The sequence below is a fragment of the Neofelis nebulosa genome, chromosome 1 (assembly GCF_028018385.1).
Source record: "Neofelis nebulosa isolate mNeoNeb1 chromosome 1, mNeoNeb1.pri, whole genome shotgun sequence".
NCBI classification, from domain to species: domain Eukaryota; kingdom Metazoa; phylum Chordata; class Mammalia; order Carnivora; family Felidae; genus Neofelis; species Neofelis nebulosa.
The window spans coordinates 81,062,930-81,085,129 of record NC_080782.1 but is presented as its reverse complement, the minus strand read 5'-3'; the positions used below and the strand labels follow the sequence as shown (position 1 = coordinate 81,085,129).

Below are 22,200 nucleotides of genomic sequence, written 5' to 3'. Positions count from 1 at the left end.
TTAATATATGAAAGAGAGTTTATTTATCTATTTATGTATCTGCCTTGGTCTAGAAAAGACTAAAGATGGCTTAAAAGGGGATCATACTAATGTTTTGGAAAACATTCAAAATCTTAAATATATTACTCTCCCCAAAAGTTAGCTGCTTCCAAGCTTGACTTAATATTTTGCATGTTTTCTCTCCGTTGTTTTGTAAATATATTTGCTTCTCCTTTCTGTAATCGACGTCTGGCAGCTGATTTTTGCTGTTTTGTCAACTGACGTTTCACCTTCTGTTTCACCAATTCCTGGAAAGAGTTCATGAATTAGTATTATTGATTACTGAACATTTTAATAAGGAGACAATATTCAATAAAACAAAGATTTACATTGTTAATATTTTTCATATTTGTTAACAAGCATGAATTTCTTAAATTCCAAACACTGACAGTACCATATGAACCAGCAACAAAATAAACCACAAATTAATGGTTATAAAATAGAAGAAATTAAATTCCTAATAGAAATACAGATTATAGCAAAAAGTAGTAGTCACAATTCTTTGAATAACAAACCACAACAGTGCCACCTAGTGTCCATGAGGAAAACTGAAAACAAAAAAAAAATTTACCCAACAAGATAAAAAACTGCTTGTTCCTCTGCTTTTGAGGTAAAAGTAGACATGGCTTTGTAGTAGAAAATTATGTTTGAAAGCATTCACTACTGGCCAAAATTTATCCAAGAGTGCCTTCATAACTTCAGGTGTAGAGACGACCTGATGACAGCAGTTACATGGTAAAGTCTTCACACAGTTTCTGGGAGATGTAGAATGTTTTCTCAGTGAATAATCATAACTTCAAATTATTTCTTATTAAGACCCAGGCTGCCAATGTCACTTACAAGATGAATAAGTTTGAATATTCTGCTCCCAATAATCTTGTCTTCCTCTGAAGCACTACAGCCTGTTATTTAATTGTATGTACCCTTGTACCACCCTACTTATTTCCTAAAAAAGAAATAAACACTGCAAGCATTGAAGGAAGGGTCTCTTGTTAATATGCCCTACACTCTGCTAGGCACAAAGAAACATTTATTAAAACCTGTCAAGTTAAAAAAATTAAAAAATAATCAATCTGAGGTAAAAATGGCCTATAAGAACTAGTTGGCTTATGTTTCTTGAATTGCACATGTGTATTATAAAACTTGGACCAGATGAGTTAAAAGCAGACTTTGCATTTTTACATAGTTAAGCAGACTACATTCAATTAACAGGCTTTAACAAGTCATCCCTCTTGATTTTAGTCTACTGATTCCCAATGGGAAAAAAGGTTAAGAAAATAAACAGATGGAACATTCAGTTTTCAATTCCCTGCAGAGGCTGATATCCCATGAGATGTAGTTCCCCAAACCCAGTAAGGCAGGAGACTTAGAAGGAACTGGTACCTCAGAAGTTTCAGAACTGAAAGCTGTAGGACTGGCTAAAAAGTTTAGAACAAGTATGACTGGGCTCTAGCACCCCTCCCTATCCTAGGAAGAAGACAGGCAATTATCATAGCCTACTCACCCCAGCAAGAGACCAGAACCCTGAATGAGAAAAACATCTTAACTACAACAAAGATAAGAGAGCAATACTTTCAAAATTCTGAAGGAAAATCATTTCCAAACTACAACTCGAACACTTAAAACTCCCAATCCAGTGTGAGAATAGGATAAAAAGACATTTTTAGCTTAAGTACCGCTGCTACCATTCACTCAAATAATTACTGGAATCTATACTGCCAAATAAAGAGATGGAACTAGAAAAGAGGCAACCAAACAAATAGGAAAGGAGAGATCATCCCAGGAAGACAACAGTAGAGCATGTACCACACTTAAAACCAGAGGAATTCAGAGGCCTCCAGAATATTTTCAAGAAAAAAAAAAATCAATTTCTTTTCTAAATATTCTGTGTGAATTTCCCCTTGGTTCTTCACTTTGATGAGACCACAGGATAATCATATCAAGAAGCTCAAGAAAATAAGGAAATAATGGATTATTATGCATGCTCCTCCTTCTAATCCAGGACAATTTATGAATCCTACAAGGTTAATTTTTTTCATGTTAAAAAAAAGTGGAAGGGGTGCCTGGGTGGCTCAGCAGGTTAAGTATCCAACTGTTGATTTCAGCTCAGGTCATGATCATGGTTCAGGAGTTTGAGCCCTGCATCTGGCTCCATGCAACAGTGTAGAGCCTGCTTAAGATTCTCTCTCTCTCTCTCTCTCTCTCTCTCTCTCTCTCTCTCTCATTCTCTCTCAAAAAAAAAAAAAAAGGCAGGAGAAAAAAATCTCATTTAGTATTTATTTTTTAAAAAATACCTGTGTATTATTTCAGGGAGTACATAAAAAATTAAACAAAAATCATGCATTTTGTTGATTCTGTTGTTTGGTTGTTGTGGGCCATATGTTTATTAAAAAGCAATATACCTAGGGGCGCCTGGGTGGCGCAGTCGGTTAAGCGTCCGACTTCAGCCAGGTCACGATCTCGCGGTCCGTGAGTTCGAGCCCCGCGTCAGGCTCTGGGCTGATGGCTCGGAGCCTGGAGCCTGTTTCCGATTCTGTGTCTCCCTCTCTCTCTGCCCCTCCCCCGTTCATGCTCTGTCTCTCTCTGTCCCAAAAATGAATAAAAAATGTTGAAAAAAAAAAAAAAAAAAAAAAAAAAAAAAAAAAAAAAGCAATATACCTAAATGTTTAATAAAAATTTGTTACATATTAGAAAGAACAGGGTTCACAGGTAACAACTTCGCCAATAAATAGAGAACGACAGAAGTATTTATATGGAGAAAACAGATCTTACAATTACAGTTTCAAAGAACAGAGAAAATCTTTTACCATATAGGAAAATAATCATCAAATTAACAGAGGTAAAAAAATAAAGTTTCTTTTCTTATGACTTTTTAACAAAATGAAATGTGACCTCAAGGAAAAAAGGGTGACCAAATTTTAAAAAGAATGTAGAGTTAAGATCATCAATTTGTTTCCAATGATTAGAGGGAAATCTTTTTGATCAAGCTGGCTGAAGAGATCTTTTTCCTCTTAGAAGGCAAATTTGTATTTTATAATGCAATTCATTATAGGTTTGACCCCATTTTAAACTTTAAGCTCCTATTAGCTATAAAGGAAATGAGGTAAAGTCAAGACTTACAGACAATGTCAGTGTCATCTTTTATATACAAAAGACAGCATAACTTAGCATGAGTTAGTAATCTAAATTTTTCTTTATATGTGGTTGCCAATTTTATGCCACTAATTGTATAAAAGCACTTATGTTTGGAATCTGAGAAATCAAACAAAAGAGTGTAAATAAAACTCAAGTATAGAAAATATCAAAGCCAAGGGTGGACAATCATAAAGTGTGAGAAATTCTTAATAAAGACAGGTTGATAATACTTAAAGGGAAATGTTTATCTTTTAATATAATTAATAGATGTTTCAAAAATTCCAAACATTTATAGTTTTCATCTAGAATATCAAGTAAATTATAAGCTCAGCAGAAAAGAGTATATAAAAAATCAATACATTTATAGAATTTCACTTTTATTTTGGTCTCACAACTCTGAATGTTCATATTATCAAGAAAGTTCCTAGAACCATTAAAAATGTGTTATGTTATAGAATACAGATGTTCTTTTTAGCCTATCTTTTATAATTCTGATTTAATTTTGTAAATATCCCATGTTATATCCATAGGACACACATTTTAACTTATTGGACAATATATATGAATTTGGAAATCATAAGTTCAGTAAAAACAAAATTCTTTTATTTTGAATTCATATTCCACATAATTTTATTTCTTCCTGTTTTTTTCTAAATTTTTTAATGTTCCCTTTTATTTTTTAAATTTTAACTCCATTTATTTTTGAGAGTGAGTGTGAGAGAGTGAGCAGGGGAGGGGCAGAGAGAGAGGGAAAGAGGGAGAAACAATGTCAAGCAGGCACCATGCTGTCAGCAGAGTCTGATGCAGAGCTCGAACTCAAAAACCATGAGATCATGACCTGAGCCGAAACCAAGAGTCAGATGCTTAACCTCCTGAGCCACCCAGGTGCCCCTTTTAATGTTTATTTTTGACAAAGAGAGAGAGACATAGGAGAGCACTAATGGGAGAGGGGCACAGAGAGAGGGAGAGAGAGAATCCAAAGCAGCCTCTGAGCTATCAGCGCAAAGCCTGATGTGGGGCTTGAACACATGAACTGTGATATCATGACTTCAGCTGAAGTAGGATGCTCAGCCAACTGAGCCATCCAGGTGCCCCTATTGCCTCCTTTCTAACTTCTAAATTGATTTTCTTCTTTTGTTTATATTAAATGAAGTTATCACTAAAAACTGGTTTTAAGGGTATGCAGCTTAATGGCTTTAAGTACAAGGGAAGTCCCCAATACACCAAGTATGTAATTTTAGCTCTTTCCTTAAAATCTACAAAGGAAATAAACTGATTCTTCCTCTTGGGCAGCCTGGAGAGTATGGCAGGCAGTAAAATCCAGGAGCTGGACTATTTGTGTTCACTATCCTGCACAGAAAATGTCCCTTAAGAAATTCTTTTGAACATTGCTGCTAAATGTCTAACAAAACCTTTAGGTCAAAAATTTTTAAATTACCTATTTTTCTCCTTCAAAATTCAGTGAAGCTGGCACATCTTCACACTGTAGCTGCATTGCTGTCACTAGCTAGGTAATCTTGAGCAAAGTCATGTAACCTATCTGGGCCTCAATTTCCTCATCGTTAAAATGCAAGGACTAGACCATATCTGAGTATCTACAATCCAACCAGGGTAGTGACCTAATCAACATTTGGAAAATGTTGAATGAATAGTTACCGGAGGAATTGTTGAACAGCTTAAAACACTGCCCACAGAAGTAACACTCAGAGTTCTTGTTCTGTACTGTTTAGTACCTTCCATACTTTCTTCATCTCTAAAATTAAAACAAAGTCACAAATTACCTAATTTTTTTATAGTTAATTATGTGTCATTTATACTTATCCTTACATAATAAAATATCGTTATATTTAAAATTTCTGTGAAAGTAAAACTTCACACATTTCACAATTCAGCCCAATATATTAATAATTTCCATTTTTCAGCATTCTAATAGTCACCATCAAAACTGCAAAACTGAATGTTTCAGCCATCAAAATTTGTTACCACTTCCCCAGAATTTATATCTCTTTTCCGCTAATCTCTTGTTCTTTCATTGAACTTTACACATATCTGCCTCTTACATTTAAATTCTTAGAACACTTCCCTGCCATCTCCTAAACAACAAAAGATGTAATGGGACCAGAGGCAGTATTCTTAATCTGTATCATCTGCCCTGCTAAGGGAGAAAAACTGCAATGATGGAAACAAACTTGTTTTACACATTGTTCAAAGTTTTAATATATACAAAGTTTAAGACACTCAGACCATATTAACACCGAACAGTCAATATTTTTCAGCAACATCTCTTATCTTATGTTTCTACTCTGAATAATAAAAATTTTGCCCAACATGTGTTTAAAGAGAACAAGTTATTCTGTGGTAAGACTCTTTAACCTCTGTAGATTTTCTTCAATTACTTAAAATCCTCAGTCCCTGCCACTCTTGATTTTAACTTATAATTTTAGTTTTACAAATTTATTATTTGAGTTGTAATTGCCCCGAGACTCCAGATACAGTTTTACAGAAAAGGCACAAAATGTTCATGTTTTGTTTCACGATAAAACTCTAAAGACAGCCTTAGGATGTACTGAGAAATGCCTAATAAATGTACTACTGATATAGTTTTGTCTTATTACTATTTTGAAATAATTAAAACTCCTTTCATGATTCAGGATAAACTATTCCAAATATAAAAATTAAATTTTTTATCTTTTGCTAAGTTCAGGCTGCCAATTCATTAATATTTGCAAGAAAAAAAAAAAAAACTCTTAGAAAAAAAAACATATAATGTTAAATAATTTTAACTATACATGAACAAATATTGATAGAAGGTTCAAAGTACCAGAGAAAATTCACTGTAAGTAGATATCTTAAGAGAGCACATTTGCTATATGTTTACTGGACTACATATAAACCAAACACATATACAACTACAAAAATATATGAACATTCGTACATCTAGAACTTGACCAATTTACCAATTATTGTAAATAATTCTTTTTAAGTAATCAGTTTGCATTTTTAAGGCAGAACTGTTTAAAAACGAATCAATAAATTGCCGAGGATTAGGTCCATTGTAGAAGGTAATCTAAATTTTAACAATAAAAGGGTTATTTGCTTTCTCATTTTTTAAACATAATGGGACAGAATACAGCTCTGTTATATCATTTGAAAAACAAGAACAAAACATCACTCATTTATCAGAATTGAAGAAAGTATAGGTCTCCACATTAAAGTAAAAAAAAAAAATCAATCAACAGAAATCTATACCTGAAAGACCTGAATTCTTTGTTTACTGACGACAAGGCAATCAGATGAGGGCATGCATCTTCATAGTCTTCAGAGCTCATGGGGATTCCTTCTTGACCTGTTTTACCATTTTGCCTAGTGTCATTTTCAATTTTGTCTGTCTCCTCAGAACATTCAGTTACAGAATTGTTGTCAATAACTTGACCTTTTATTTCTTCTAAAGCTTGACTGAATTCAGGTAATTCAAAATTTTGTGCATCAGCACTCTCCTCTGACGAATCCTCTCCCTTTATTTGTTCAAGGTGTCCAGATGATATGCAACAGTAGTCAGCGGATTCATCTGCAGACTTCTGATCACTTTGATTTTTTGATTTATGAAACTTTGCTTTTTCTGACAACTCTTCATCAGAAGGTGAGAATTCAGATCTGTCTTCTGTTTCAGTATTTTCATCATCTGGACCTAATGGATGAAGCAATTCATCATCTGTCTGCATTTCCTTTGTGTAGCCGCTGGCAGAAACCTCTACATCAAGAGAGTCCTCCCTCCTAGAAAAAAGAATGACAAACATTAGGAAAAAATCCACCTGACATGGGTAAGTATTTATTATTCTGATAAATTATAATTCTGAAATGAGTTTAATAGTTAATGTATTTTAAAGATTTTTCTTTGCCTAAAATGTAATACTTAAATATACAAATGTAAAAGATACATTTTTGTTGTCACTTAAGAACAAAATGACTATGGGGATGACTGCCTGGCTCATTTGGTTAAGAGTCCGAATTTTGGTTTTGGCTCAGGTCACAATCTCAAGGTTTATGAGATCGAGCCCTGGATTGGGCTGTGCTTACAGTACAGAGCCTGATTGGGATTCTCTCTCCTTCTCTCTCTGCTCCTCCTTAGTTCGCATGTGTGTGCGCACATGCAAAGACTATTAAAAGCAACAAATATTAGCAGAAAGGTTACAGAAACTTCAGTTGATAATGATTTAATAAATTGACTTTAATGGGCACTAAAGATTTCTTCTTTGAAGTTCTATCATCCCAAAGCACAAAAGTGTCATAATTAAGGATATAAAATAAATGAAAAAGTTTTGCTTTGAAAATTTACATATAATTATGTTCCATGAATCAAGTAAATATAGCTTCTGTTCTGTATAAAGGAAAAACATAAATTCCAATATGAATAAAAGTTCATGAATTTATAAGAAACTAAATGTGTTACTCCCCTAAAATTCACAAACATTGCCTTAATAGACCAAAGGCACAAAGGCAGGATTTTCTAGTTTTTAAGTTTCATTTATACACTAGACAGCAATGATACTCAACAATGATTATGTGTCAATGGTTACTATTTGGAAATTTTTTAGATGAAACTGTTAAACTTTTCAGAACTAAGTAAATCAAGTATTATTTATTTATTTATTTTTATTTTAGAGAGAGGCAGAGAGGGGGAGGGAGGGAGGGGCGGAGGGAGACAGGGAGGGGGAAAGGTAGAAGGAGAGAGACAGAGAGAGATGAGAGAGAGAGACAGAGAGAGAAAGAGAGAGAGAGAGAGAGAGACAGAGACAGAGACAGAGACAGAAAGAGAGAGAATCCTAAGCAGGCTCCATGCTGAGGTCTATCCTACGACCTTGGGATGATGACCTGAACCAAAATCGAGTTGGATGCTCAACTGACTGAGCCATCCAGGTGCCCCAATAAATCATATATTTAAACAGTTTTTATTATTTTAAGCAAAGCAGAGTACAAACCTGATATCACTAAAAGTTGGGTAAAGCTCACTTTCATAGCTGAAACGTTTCATGAAGAAATCTCTAATGCATTTAACATCTCTGTCAAAATACCTGCAAAAGGAAGAATCATTTTTGATATAGCCTTTGTTGCTCATGTTTTTTCTCATTAGCCAATGACAATATACTTATTAATGATATTGCTAATCATTATATGAAAAAAGATGTTACTCACAAGAAAGAAAAGAGACAAATCAGATGCCAGTGTGTTTGAAAAACAAAAACAAAACAAAAAAGCATAGGAACTAATAGAAAATATAAGCTTTCAAAGGCATATGGTCCCTATAGTTAGAAAACTAGAGGCCTTCCCATACTGTAATAGACATACTAAGAGAAAATAACATGCATCTGAATCTCAGAAAAAAAAAGACTGGGTCTGCAGTTAGGGGCAGGTTTCCACTTTTCCTCTTTAGTCTCCAGCCTGTCTGGTTATACTTCTCATCAGCTATACCCACTAGAACCCCATCTACAAAAGCTTAAAGACGAAACAGATTAGTGACACATAAGAAAAAGTTTGGGAACCATTAAATTATGTTTATATACCTTTATTATCCATTAGCTAATTTGCAAGAACATCCAAAAGAGATAAATAATGCTGTGGGTTATAAACAATGATCTGAAGACACGCTAATCTGGACCAATGGTAGACGGACCTATATCAGGTTGCTTTTTAGGCCACCATAAAGCAGTGGAAACAGATTAAATTCTCTAGGTTTCTAGATAAGGGAGAATTAAGAAACAGGGTCACATAGAATTCACTATCTGCTTGAATATTAATATTTCAGAGAAAGTCTGGAAACAGATAATGGTGCTAATCTTTCCTAATTTTAGGGCACCCAGGGAAAAACCTCAGTAAATTAAAAATTATCTTTTTATTTATGTCTATGTTTCATCTAATTAGACAAACTCTCAAAATCTTCAAAAGCAGACATAGGTCTTATTTATAATTATTTATTAATTAATTTACATCTTAATTTCTGCTACATAGTACAACTCCTTTACCCTAGTACTTCTCCATTAAATAGCAAGTTAAATCATACTGTTTCCCTACAGAATAATGCAGCCTACACTTTGAATATCACAATTTGTCATCATTTCCTTCTCTACTTCTGGTGGTTCCTGAATATTCTTTCATTGTGTGACTGTTACCCCACAGTAATAAAAATGGTGATGAGTCATCATCCAAAGATATGTTAAACACTCAAACACCAGGTGTTAATCTATTAATATTTTTTGGTTAAAAATATTCTTTAAATTTATATTTAAATGACATCTTTTTCTGGAATAAGTATAGACATTTTCTTATGAAAATCTGTAGGAAGAAAAGTTTTACTGAACACAAACTGGTTTGAGTTCAAACTTTCCAAGAATTCATACACTCTTATTTGTAAATGATAGCGATTGTTATCTTCAGGAGAAAGGAGAAGTTTCTCATAACTTGGAAAGGAAGGTAAAAAATATTCAGCTTTGATTACAATCAATTACGTCACGAAATACAAAGTAAAATATTGTCAAGCTTTGCGCAGTGGCAGTATCGTAGCCAATGAGGTTTATCCAAGGCGTGATTATTGCTAATTGAAAACTTTTCCCAAAGTAAAATATTGTCATACTTCATAACTTGGCTGGCTTACATGGTTAAGTAATGTGAAGAGTAAGATTACCACAGTATATAAAGTGATTCTGCCCTATGTTAGGGATGAGGTTCTACATGAGTTATTTTCTAATAATAAAATAAAAACTAAAAATGATAGGAGAGATATTCTTGGTCTGGTAACTGAGTCCACTTCAAGATCATAATTTTTACTAAGGCCATCATGATTATAAAATTATGCTTGGTGAAACACTCTTGGAGACAACTATGGAGCAGAGAGAGGATGGGGTCCTAGGGTTCCCTTCTCTATGTCCCTACTTCTGGACAGACTTTGTTTTAAAAATTGGGCTTCCACGTAAAAGTCTGAATAAAGGTTTGCTGAACTTTCCACCTAAGAAAGTTTGACTTTCAGAAGTCTGTCCGATTACACAAGTAATTCAAACTCTTTTGATGGTTTATAAAGCAGGCAGTTTCTTCAGATTTCCCATGTACAGCAAAAACTTAATGACTAGGTTTTAACAACTGGATCAAAGTGCATTTTCCCCCCTTTAAAATACTGAGGAATAAGATAGGTTCTCTAAGGGTGGGAAATCCTACTTTGTATCCTTTAATAAAAGAACAAATTTTTAGACCATCAACATCAGTCACTTCAAACCAGTTATTGACCCAAATCACGGTATTACAAAGTTAAAAAAAATTAAGAAAAAAATGACTGCATCACACGTAAACACACCCATATCCAGAATCACTTTTAGCATATACCATTCAGCATTGTGATGAGAAGTTGAAACCATCTGTGGAAAATCAATCATGGTGATGTGGTCATCTTTATCCAAAATGAGATTGAATTCATTGAAATCTCCATGAATCAGTCCATGATTTGCAAGTTTGACAATCAGGTCCATAGCTTCATCATATACGGATGCAGGGTCTTCAACATGGTGTATCTGACATCTGAAAGTATGAAAACAGGTTATTTATATTCATTTATGATTTTCATGAAAGCAGGCATGCGTATTATTTTTTCCATTTCTTAATTCCCTATCAGCTTTCTCTTCATTTCTATTAGCACACAGACAAGATGTAACAGCTCCCACATATATAAAAAAAAAAAAAAGCCACACCCTGTCTCAACTCTGTATTCTCTTTCTACTACATACTTTCATGGATAATTACAGCCCAACTCCTCTACATTGTACTTCATTTTTTCCCTCCCATTCTAATGAACTCATTTTAAATAGGTTTTCATCTACCTCGTTTGAATGCAATAGGTAGAGTCAAAACTACCAATGATTTCCATGTTGCTAAATCCAGTGGTCAATTCAGACTTCATCATATGAGGTCTCTCAGTTAACCTCTTCCCCGCCCCCCCCCCAAACCCCCGCTGAAATGCTTCCTTCACTTGACTCTTGGTACACCAACTCTTCAGGCTGTCCTCTTTCCATGTTTATCATTCCTTCTCAGTCTTTTTCACTAGTTCTTCATCTTTCCCCAGACGTTTAAACTTCGGAGCTCAAAGGTTAATACTAGGAGCCTTTATTTAGAATAATTCTTGGTGATCTCATTTAGGCTGTTGGCTTTAAACACCTCAATCTATACTTCTCTGAACTCCAAGGCATCTCAAACTTAAGCATGTCCCATACTGAACCTCTGATTCTATCCCATCCTCTAACTCCAAGCTGCTCTTCCTGCAGTCTTTCTCATTTCTGTAAATGACAACTTTGTACCTCCAATTAATTTGTTATTCAGGCCCCAAATCTTGGTGTTATCCTTGACTTTCCCTTTCTTCATATTGATATCCAATCCCTAACAAATTGTGTTGGTTCTACCTGCAAAACATATTCAGAATCTAACCACTTTTTATCACCTTCACATCCACAACTCTGATCTAAACAACTATCATCTCTTGACTGGATTATTGCAATAAATTCCTAGCTTTTCTTCCTAATTCTGTCCTTGTCACCTTTCAATCTGTTCTCAAAACAAAAGCCACAGCAATTCTATTAAAACATTAGTCACATCATGTCTCTTCTCAGTTCAAATTCCTCCAATGGATTCCTATCCAAAACAAAATAAAAAAGCCTTGTGCTATTGCTATAATGACAACGACACTGCAATATATAAACATATGAAATCAACATGCTGTACAATTTAAATTTGTATGTCAAATGTACTAAAAAAGAAACTAAAAGTTCCTTGCAATTGCCTACAAACTTTAAATGATCTAGTCCCCTGTTGCCTCTCTGATCTCATCACTTTTTATCTCTGCCCTCATCCACTCAACTCCAGCCACACTAGCCTCCTCACTGCTTCCTGAACATGCAGGCATGCTCCAATCCTAGGATTTATGTACTTTGCTGGTGCCTCTGCCTGGATCTCTTAGATATCTGCATGGTTTTCTCTCTCACTTATTTTAGGATTATGCTCAAAAATACTTTATCAATGAGACTCTTCCTGACCATCTCATGTAAAACAGCAGTTTCATCCACTCACCTCAGTACTCCCTGTCTCCTTACCTACTTTATTTTTATCTATAACATTTTCTACCATCTGATAATCATGTATTTCCTTGTTTAGCTATTTACTGCAAAATTTACAAAAATTTTGCTATTTACAAAATTCATACTATCAGAACAATATTGAATTTTTAATTTGCATGTGAGACTATTGCTTTGTGTTAATTTCTAACCTTCCAGAAGCAATATTTCATTTAATTAAAAATATTTTTTTGAAAACTAAACCTTACATTTATTTATTAGAATCCATAGTTTCAAGAATAATAAATACTTACAGAGGATAGCCACTTATGAGTTCCATTACTACCGCATGGCGATTATAATCAATCGGTTTTGGGACTGGAAATTTCCTCTCATACAATGCCTAAAATATAGCAAAATAGGTATAAACTAAAGAAGAGGTCATTAATATTTAGGGTAAAATAAAAGTAAACATACCTGCCCACAACTAGAAGAAACATACAAGATTTTACAAAATTACACGTGATTTATGGCTTATTCACAGCACAAAATGAGCTACACATAAAATAAAATTTTAAACCAGTTAACAATTCACTTTTTCACCAAACGCTAATTTACTGGACATTTACTAAATATTATACATGGTGCTAGGGTTACAGAAATGAATGTAAAAAAGCCTGTCCCCAAGAAGCCTATAATCTCCTAGGATATACCCTCTTCATTTTATTTATTTTTTTATTATACTTATTATTTTTTAATCTTTATTTTAATTAGGCTCCATGTCCAATGTGGGGCTTGAACTCATGATCAACAGTCACACTCACTACCAACTGAGCCAGCCAGGCACCCCAGGATATATCCTCCTATTTTTTTACATTTCTGCCATCAATTGGGAGTGTGCTTAAAAATTCAAATGGAAATAAACTGTGAGTGAGGAAATACTCTTGTCTTCTGGCAGATTAGAAAATGAAATATCCCAAAAGATCAGGTATTGTAGCTTACAGAGCATTGACCTTTTTCTTCAGACCACAATATACAATGTAAATTATGTAACAAATATACACAGTAGTAGTCTGAGTCATATTACTTCAGATCATCCATAAATCCATCTTTTCTTAACTTCTTATGCTTAACTTCTTCTACCTTTTGCTTACAAAGTCCTGTTATTACTTCCTCCAAAATATGTTAGGTTTATGCTCTCTGCAATTTGGAATGTTACCATTTGAAAGGAGGCCTTTGTTATTTATACCTGATTGCTCTAACAGTGGTTCTAGCTCTTGCCACCATAACTAACCTTTATTTTGGGTACCAATACCAAACTAAAATACTTAGGTCAATGCTCCATTCAGAAAAATCTACAATGTTTATAAATATTGATTTCAGTCTCAACAACTTTTCCTAGTTTTCAGAACTCTCTTTAATCCACATATCAGGTCCTAGTTTTCCCAATACTCTTTTTAAAAAATATATATATTATATGTATATATTATATTTATATTATAAACATAATATATACAATAAGTCTATGTAATATTTATATTAGACATAATATATTACATATATAATATACATATATATAATATAGAATGTAAATATATACTACATATAATATATACATGTCTATATTTGTAATATAAATAGACACATATATAATACATATTATATATATAATATATAATATATATAATTCCATATATATATATAATTTATATATAATTCCATATATATAATTCCATATATATATAATATATATATAATTCCATATATATTATATATAATATATATAATTCCATATATATATATTCCATATATAATATATATATTATATATATAATATGTATTATATATGATATACATGTATATAATGTACATATATAATGATCATTTATTTTTGAAAGAGAGACAGAGACAGAGGGTGAGCAGGGGAGGGGCAGAGAAAGAGATACAGAATCTGAAGAAAGCTCCAGGCTCCGAGCTGTCAGCACAGAGCTCCTTTGCAAAGAACACTGTCTTACTATCTTATCCTTAGAGACAAATCATATGCATGCTTCATGACTCTACTCAACTCCTACTTGCTTTATGAAACCTCTTTCATCAACTATTCTACTTTACAGAAGTTTCTCTAAGCTTAACATATAATTTAATTTTTAAATGTTTCTTTATGTATATTTGTGTTATATTCCCAACTTACAGATGCTTGACTTCATTACTTATTCCTTTGGTAGCCACACCTTCAGCCCACCCTATGCCAGGTACTTAATACAGTGTGGTAGGCATACAATTCATACTCCGTACATATTTATGAATAGGGTTAATTTCATAAAGCGTTTATTTCCTATCTTCCTTGCTAAGGAACTGAACTCCACTCCCCAAAGATTTTTGTTTGTTTGGCTTTGAAGATTTTTTTCAGTACAAGTAGTTCTGAACATGCTTTGGCAGCTCAACAGCATATAACCTTAACTACTGTCATAATGGTCTAGCTCTTGCACTATGGCTTACTCCCTAATCTTATTTTATCTAATTAAATTTAATCTTACTCCTTCCTAGGAAAAAAGAGAATAAATTTAAGGAGCTATTGATGCACAGTCTGCTTCTATTCTAGTATCTTCATATAAACATCTGAGAAAACACCTAATACAGTTTTAGGAAAATGTGTAATAATCTCTACCAAACTGCTTATTTACTGAATATTATAAGATATAAACCATTAGTATATAAGACAAGAAACACATAACATGTATGGTATCAGTATCAGTTATTTACATTGTCTTCAGAATTCTTCCCCCATAACTACTAAAAATTTAAGCACATGAATTAACCTACTCAACACCAAAATGCAACTTCCAAAACTTTCATTTACAAATCACATACTATAGCATTATGTATGTAAATTATGTACATATGTATGTATGTACTTTTAGTAAACTCCATACCCAATGTGGGGCTCAAACTCATAACCCGGAAATCAAGAGTTGCATGCTCTTTTGACTGAGCCAGCTAGTGCCCCGGGGGTGACTTTTAATAATGTAAAATTTTAAAAAGTGAAGTTAAGTAGTAACAAATAAATACTACTGGAGAATAATAAAAATACAGTATTATTTTCTGTTTAATTTAAATGTTATCGAAGATACATATTTTGATTATTAAAGAAACTTAACAAATATATTCTGAACTTAATTTTGAAGTTAAAAGATGAAAACCTAAAGATTTTTACCATTCCTAATATGCATGCAAATTTGTACATCAACATTTCTTCTCCATTAAGTGAAGGAAAGGTACTAGTCAACTTAGCTGAGACACTAAGGTTTCTACAGATAATCACTAGAGGTAATTCCCTGGGGTTTTCAACTGAAGACAAACATAAGCATATTTATGTATACTAAATAGATACATATTCACACACACACTTTTGTGAGGCAATTACATCACTAATTACTTAAAGCTATTTGTTAATTTGCATTGTAATACCTTATTAATACTGTAGAATACTTGTTGCCTTTATGCATTAATAATGATTAAAAATGCCTTCACATAGAAAAAAAAAAAATCACCAGAAAAACAAATAACAAAAATAATTAACAGTTAAAAATAAGTGTAATGACTGGGACTGGGGGTAGAGAGATGTGGGGAAAATAGACTGGTAAATGTCACTACGTCCTTTCAGTTACATGTATTATTTGGTTAAGAGACATAAAATTATTTACAAAATACCTTCATATAAGCAAATTCTTTCATGGCAGAGAGACGAGATAAATAAAGCCAAGACATGTTATGCCTGTGTTTATGATAATCACGCTTGTTTTTCAGATTTCGAAAGGAGGTTCTTCCCAGCCTATGAAGCTTTAACGCAAATTGCTGCCCTTCTTCATTTGCAACAACGTAAATATCTGGAGCCAAGATGTAAAAAAGAGCATTATTATACTTTCATTCCAAAAAGTTCACTTGTAATTTCCTAATTTTGATTTTATTTACATCAATTATATCTTTCCTAATAACCATGAATACTTACTACTCAGCAAAATTATTTTAACTGCAATCCAAAATAAAATGACATGTATTAATATCTACTACAAAAGAAAGTAGGATGTTGTGTGCCAAAGGTTATTACTTCCAAAGGTGCTCAATACTCAATTCAATTTAGTGGGAAAAATGTAATTGTCTTTTAGCATCCTACATGTATAAGAAGCAATTTAATATCTTCTTTTTCAACAACACAAAGTTCAATTCTTTAACTGCTTCAATAAATAATATTCAGTTGTTAGAATACAATCCTATAGTAATCAGAATGGAGATATTCCCCTAAGTATTCCAATTATCAATAAAAGTCGGTATTTGTTAATACTGACATTTAAAACATGTCCTAATTATTCATAAGGATTTTAATTATTACACATCAACAAACTATCTCTCACATTGGCAGGATTATAAACTGGCGTAAACTTTTGAAGGGAAATCTGATAATATCAAAAATTTAAATGTACCTAACTTTTGTGCTAATAATTCAATTTCTAAGACTGTATTTACAAATTTATTTGTACATGTGCACAGAGGCATGTGTACAAGGGTGTCTACCACATCATTACCTACAAAAGAAAAGGTGAAGTAACATAAATGTCCATAACAGCTGGGACTGGTAAATTCAATTACAGAGCACTCATACCATGTAATATTCTACATAACTATGAGAAAGATCCATCTGTTAACATGAAATGATATCAGAAATGCATCCAGGGACACCTGGCTGGCTCAGTCAGTATGGTATGGGACTCTTGATCTCGGGGTTGTAAGTTTGAGTCCCACATTGGGTGTAGAGATTACTTAAAAATAAAATCTTAGGGGCGCCTGGGTGGCTCAGTCGGTTAAGCGGCCGAATTCAGCTCAGGTCGTGATCTCGCGGTCCCTGAGTTCGAGCCCCGCGTCGGGCTCTGTGCTGACAGCTCAGAGCCTGGAGCCTGTTTCAGATTCTGTGTCTCCCTCTCTCTGACCCTCCCCCGTTCATGCTCTGTCTCTCCCTGTCTCAAAAATAAATAAAACGTTTAAAAAAAAATTAAAAAAAAAAACAAAACAAATCAAATGAATCAAATGGAAAAAAATCAAGTAATGTTTGCTTTTACCTGTGATTAAAAAGATATATATGTGTATATATACATATTTTCAGTGCATTATATACTATTATTTACATAGACTATTCCAAGAAGGATATATAAGATAGCAGTCAACAGTAACAGCTTTCAAAAGTATGACAACAGATGGAGACCTGGTTAGGATAAAGTTTTACTTTTTATTTTACTTTCTTTTGTACTATTTATGATCTATACAGTGAAGTTCTTATAAACAAAAAAATGTTATTTTTTAAATGAAAAAATTGGACATAAGAGGCAGCCTATCTAAAAAGAGGTGTTAAATTACCTCATTTTACACATTTCTCTCTCTCTCTCTCACACACACACACACTGCTGTATTTAGCAATCTTGCATTATGTATTTGTTCAATGCTATTTTAGAATGTTTTCTGTGTTCTACACATACTTAATTTTGCCATATTTCTGCGGTAGAAAAATGTGATGTAGCTTTTAGTCACTGTCTTCTAATAATTCCTTGTGTTACATATTTTAACTGTTACAAATGTCCATTTATAACATATAAAAGAACAAATAATATATTTGCCAAAGATGTCAGTTATTAGTGGAAAATGAATTCTTGGTATAACTGAATTTTCAATGAGAGACTTATGAAAAACAATAACCTACCAAACTAAGAGTAATTTCATCAACTTTACTGCTCCCAACTAACTTTTCAATTCACTGCTTAGCTGAAAAAAATGGAAAAATTTAAAAGATATGTTTTCTCAGGGCACCTGGGTGGTTCAGTTGGATAAGTGTCTGACTCCTGGTTTTGGCCCAGGTCATGATCTCAAACTTTGGTTCATGGGATGCAACACCACATCAGGCTCTGTGCTAACAGTGGCAGAGTCTGCTTGGGATTTTCTCTTTCACTCTCTCTCTGGCCCTCCCCCTGCTCATGCTGGCAGGCGCACTCTCTCAAAATAAATAAATAAACATTAAAAAAAAAAAAAAAAAAAAGATAATGCTTTCTCAAAGAGAAATATAAAGAGAAACTAAAGCAAAGAAAATGAGTTCAGTAGTACTGTTAGCACTTACCAGATTCTTTGCCAACACCTATCTGGTTTCCAACAGATTCAACTACCTGTCTAGAAGAAAGTGTTTTCAAAGCTAGGTAATCATATCCTGCGTTTGTCAACCGATAGCCCTGGACAGCTAGACAAAATAAAATGAGAAAGACTGTATTTTAGTTACATCGCACAATCAAGTCACATTAATTCAAGTCATGAGAAGAATTTAAACAGTAAGAAGTCTTAGCTGAAAAGATTAGCTTACCCAGTCCTATGAGTTTGGCATTTCTTCCTATAATTTGTATTTTCTCTCTAGAGAGGTGTTACTCAAAGCATAACTCACAGACTGACACCAGTCTATATATACTACTAGTTTGTGATAAGACACAGAAACTGAATGAAGTGGTTAAGTTCAGTATTTTTTAAATCACTTTCACCAAGCTTTTTTTTATGTCTTTAGCTCCAATAAGGAATTTGTGCTTTATTTTATCAGTTTTTAAATTTCATTTTTCTAGTAATTACTTTTTAACTGTTATTTTATAATAAAGTATGGCTCCATGGCAGGTTGAAAGAAACAAACTCATTCCTCACCATGGATAATTTGAGAGTTAATGCTCTAGAGTCCTGTGGCAAATTTTCCAAAGACTGTGGCAACAATTATCTCTATCCTATTTGCTCTTCTGAAATTGGAATTTGTTATGAGGAGATAGAGACTATTTCTTTACTCTGTTTATCTGGGTGGGCCCTGTGACTACTCTAATAAAACATGGTAAAAGTATGTGGGTTTTCGGGTCTAGATAGAGTGCTTTGCTGTTCTTGCAACTTTGATTTTCTACCTTTTTAAATGCCTGCTCTGCAAATAAAATAAAATAAAATACAATAAAATACAATACAATACAATAAAATAAAATAAAATAAAATAAAATAAAATAAAATAAAATAAAATAAAATGACTGCTCTGGGGAAAGCCAGTTATATGAAAAATCACAAATGGTGCCATAAATACTTACTTTTGGTACGCTCCCAAGCTATGAGTTTATGTTTCACTAATTCTCTTAAAACTTTATTACAGCCACCATGTTTAAGGCTGGCTATAGAAGCAACCAAACTGCAGGGAACTATTTCATGGTTCTTCATGCCCATTTCAACCTGAAATTAAAGGAATTATATGCAATCATAATCAACACAGAGTTACTATCAAAACCTTACTAAGAAGTTAACTTCTCCTTCAAATTTCTCTGATCATGCAGTTCCCCAACCAATTAGAGACATAAGTGATACCTTCTCTGGACATATATTAAATCATAATTTGATATATAATCACTGATATTCATATTCTGCCTCTATACTAAACTATACAGGTAAAAACTGTGAGTGCTTAACAATTACTGACATGTGGCAAATATTAAGATATTTGTTGACATCTAAATGTTTATCTGTAAAAACTATAGGTAGTCCAGATATTTATTAAAAAGGTATTTAACATGAAAGTACCATGCAGGAATAGTGGAAGATAGAAAAATATACACAAATAACTCTCAGCTCTTTGGAGAATTTATTATCTAATAGTGTAAATAAGAACCGATACATCTACTTTTATTAGAAGGCAAGAAACAGTAAGTGCTAAAAAAGAAGTGGCTCAGGGATGAACAAAAATAATTCTAGCTGAGGGATCAGTTTTAGGAAGAAGTGGCACTTGAGACTGACTATGAGATGCAGAAAAACAGAAAAAGTACACAAGGGAATATCAGAGAAAGACAAAAGATTTGGACATGGCACATATGTAAGGCAGTACAGAGCACAACAGCTAGTACAGTAGTAGCTCAGATGCGATACTGAGTTCATGAAAGGAAGGCTGTAAAATGCTTTTAAGTAAATATAAAAAGCCTTGAAATGCAGACCAAAGAGTTTCAGATTTCTTTTTGAGAAACAATGGACCCCCTTGAAGGGTTTACGTACGGGTGATAGATGAACAGAGATTTTTTAAGGACACTAATCACGATGCTAAGTTCTGGGAGGTCCTTCAAACAAAGATGTTTAAGGTAAAGTGGAAAGATACATCTATACTCAGTAATGAAGTCACAATTAAAGGGAAAAAATTGTCAATTATTTGATAGAGGTAACAGATAAAGCCGCCAAGTGGATGTGATCATCAAGTAAGAGATAATGGAAGACAAAGGAGGGTTGAGAGGCAGAATTTGGGGGGAAGTTCACATTAAAAGGTAAGGGTAGCCAAAGTAGGGTTATTGATGTAGAAGGCGCCTGAGAAGTAAAGGAAGAGAGAGTCAAGGAAAGATGGCCACTGATAGCAAGGATGGTAAGACTTAACTGAGACTGAAATATTCTATTTAATGAGTAGGTCATTCCTTGGTGAGCCTTAAAGAGTTTAAAATATCACAGAAGTCAAGTTTTGGAAGATATATCTGGCACTGTTTTGATGTCCCAATCAAAACCTCGTACCTTAACTCATTTTCCATGCTTTGTTCCATCTCTCCTAGTCTCTAACATTCTTTCTCTTGACTCCCCTATTTCTGTCAGAGGCATTAAGGATTAAGTGAACATGCTGATGAAGCAAAGAAGGAAGGTTATCTACCAGAAGTGACAGATGTTTAGAGAAAGTACAGCTGAATTAAATAATCTATGGGAAGAGAAACGTGTCTTCCAAACTTCATAATGAATTTGCATTTGACAGTTTAATCCTTAAGTATTGCCTATTTAAGCAAAAGATAGTATCTTCTAAAAAAAAGTCATTGTTTTATTCTGGGAATGCCTAATCTATGTGTTGCTGATATTTGTGCCATAAGACTATGACCAGTAAAATCAGTTTTTACACTTCCCTGTTTAAAACATTCAGTGGACTACGCCATTTACCGAAGGCATCGATGCGCCCCATCCCAAACGTGCACAAAGTCTCTATTCTATTATTCTCGTTATCATCTCCTAGCACTTAATATCTGATACTATCCTATTTATTTATTTATTTATTTATTCGTTTATTCGATGATCTGTCACCCTTGTCTCGTACCCCGGTGAATTCCCTAAGATTGTCACTAAAAACCAGATAAATAAGCGTTGAGTGAATGAAACTGAATAAATGCTATGTAAGTGAATCTGGGAGTGAGGAACTCAGTGCTATCAATTCTCAAGAGTCTTAAACTCTTGCTCGGGTGGTGGGAAGCCGAGCGTTCAGAGGCTTTCCAGGCCACAGCGATCCAAGTGTGGCTCTGGAGTACAAGACGGGAGCAGAAAGGAAGGAAATGATTAGAAGAGGGGCCTCTGCTCTGTTTTAGGGGAGACGAAAGCTTCCGACCAAAAGCTTCTGAAAAACCCGACTGTCGGGTCTTTTCCCCGTGCCCAGTCTGGGTCTCCTTGGAGGGCCTACAGCGTGCTCGGCTGAGCGCCGAGTTCGAGGAGCAGAGAAGAACCGCGGTGGGAAAGGACAGGGAGAAACGGCGAACTTCTTACCGCGGTCAGAACCCTGAAGTCATCCCGGCTCATGTAACGTAACTTGGCCACATTCACTCGCCCCATGGCGGCCCAAGATCAAGCCACAAGTCCCCCTCACAACAGATGAGGGGCACAACGCAAGCCCATACACCAGCCTCTCTCAAGCCTCTCCACCGCCGCCGCCGGATGGTTCGCGCATGCGCTGATCCTTTCTGAAGGTCCTTGTTAATAAATAGAAGAACTAGTCTCGCGTGGGAAAATGAAATGCCTTCTGAGTTTTACGATGCATATAGTATGGGTCAGTGAAGAATATTTTTTGTATAGTGACTTTTTAATGTAAACTAACGGACTTGAAAAATTC

At 34.0% G+C, this 22,200-nt stretch overlaps 1 protein-coding gene and 1 pseudogene across 1 annotated transcript; one reads left to right on the top strand and one right to left on the bottom strand.

The window, feature by feature from the left end:
• On the bottom strand, nt 1-22,039 carry RIOK2 (RIO kinase 2). Its single transcript, XM_058726365.1, has 10 exons — nt 21,858-22,039; nt 19,403-19,541; nt 18,421-18,537; nt 15,972-16,147; nt 12,575-12,663; nt 10,546-10,737; nt 8,154-8,246; nt 6,424-6,948; nt 4,831-4,927; nt 1-287 (listed from the first exon to the last, which is right to left on the bottom strand). The coding sequence occupies exons 1-10, from the start codon at nt 21,921-21,923 to the stop codon at nt 123-125; spliced, it is 1,659 nt and encodes a 552-aa protein (XP_058582348.1). The 5' UTR covers nt 21,924-22,039; the 3' UTR covers nt 1-122.
• On the top strand, nt 9,707-9,833 carry LOC131489323 (U4 spliceosomal RNA; annotated as a pseudogene).
• Nucleotides 22,040-22,200: the final 161 nt, after the last annotated feature.

What these genes read in the sequence shown, in the direction of transcription:
- RIOK2 (XM_058726365.1), bottom strand. Translation starts at nt 21,923, where the DNA reads ATGGGGCGAGTGAATGTGGCCAAGTTACGTTACATGAGCCGGGATGAC. An exon ending in ACTTCAGGGTTCTGACCGCG is followed by an intron (nt 19,542 to 21,857) that starts GTAAGAAGTTCG and finishes CTTTAATTTCAG; the next exon opens with GTTGAAATGGGCATGAAGAA. An exon ending in AAGAATTTGCTTATATGAAG is followed by an intron (nt 12,664 to 15,971) that starts GTATTTTGTAAA and finishes GCTATATTTTAG; the next exon opens with GCATTGTATGAGAGGAAATT.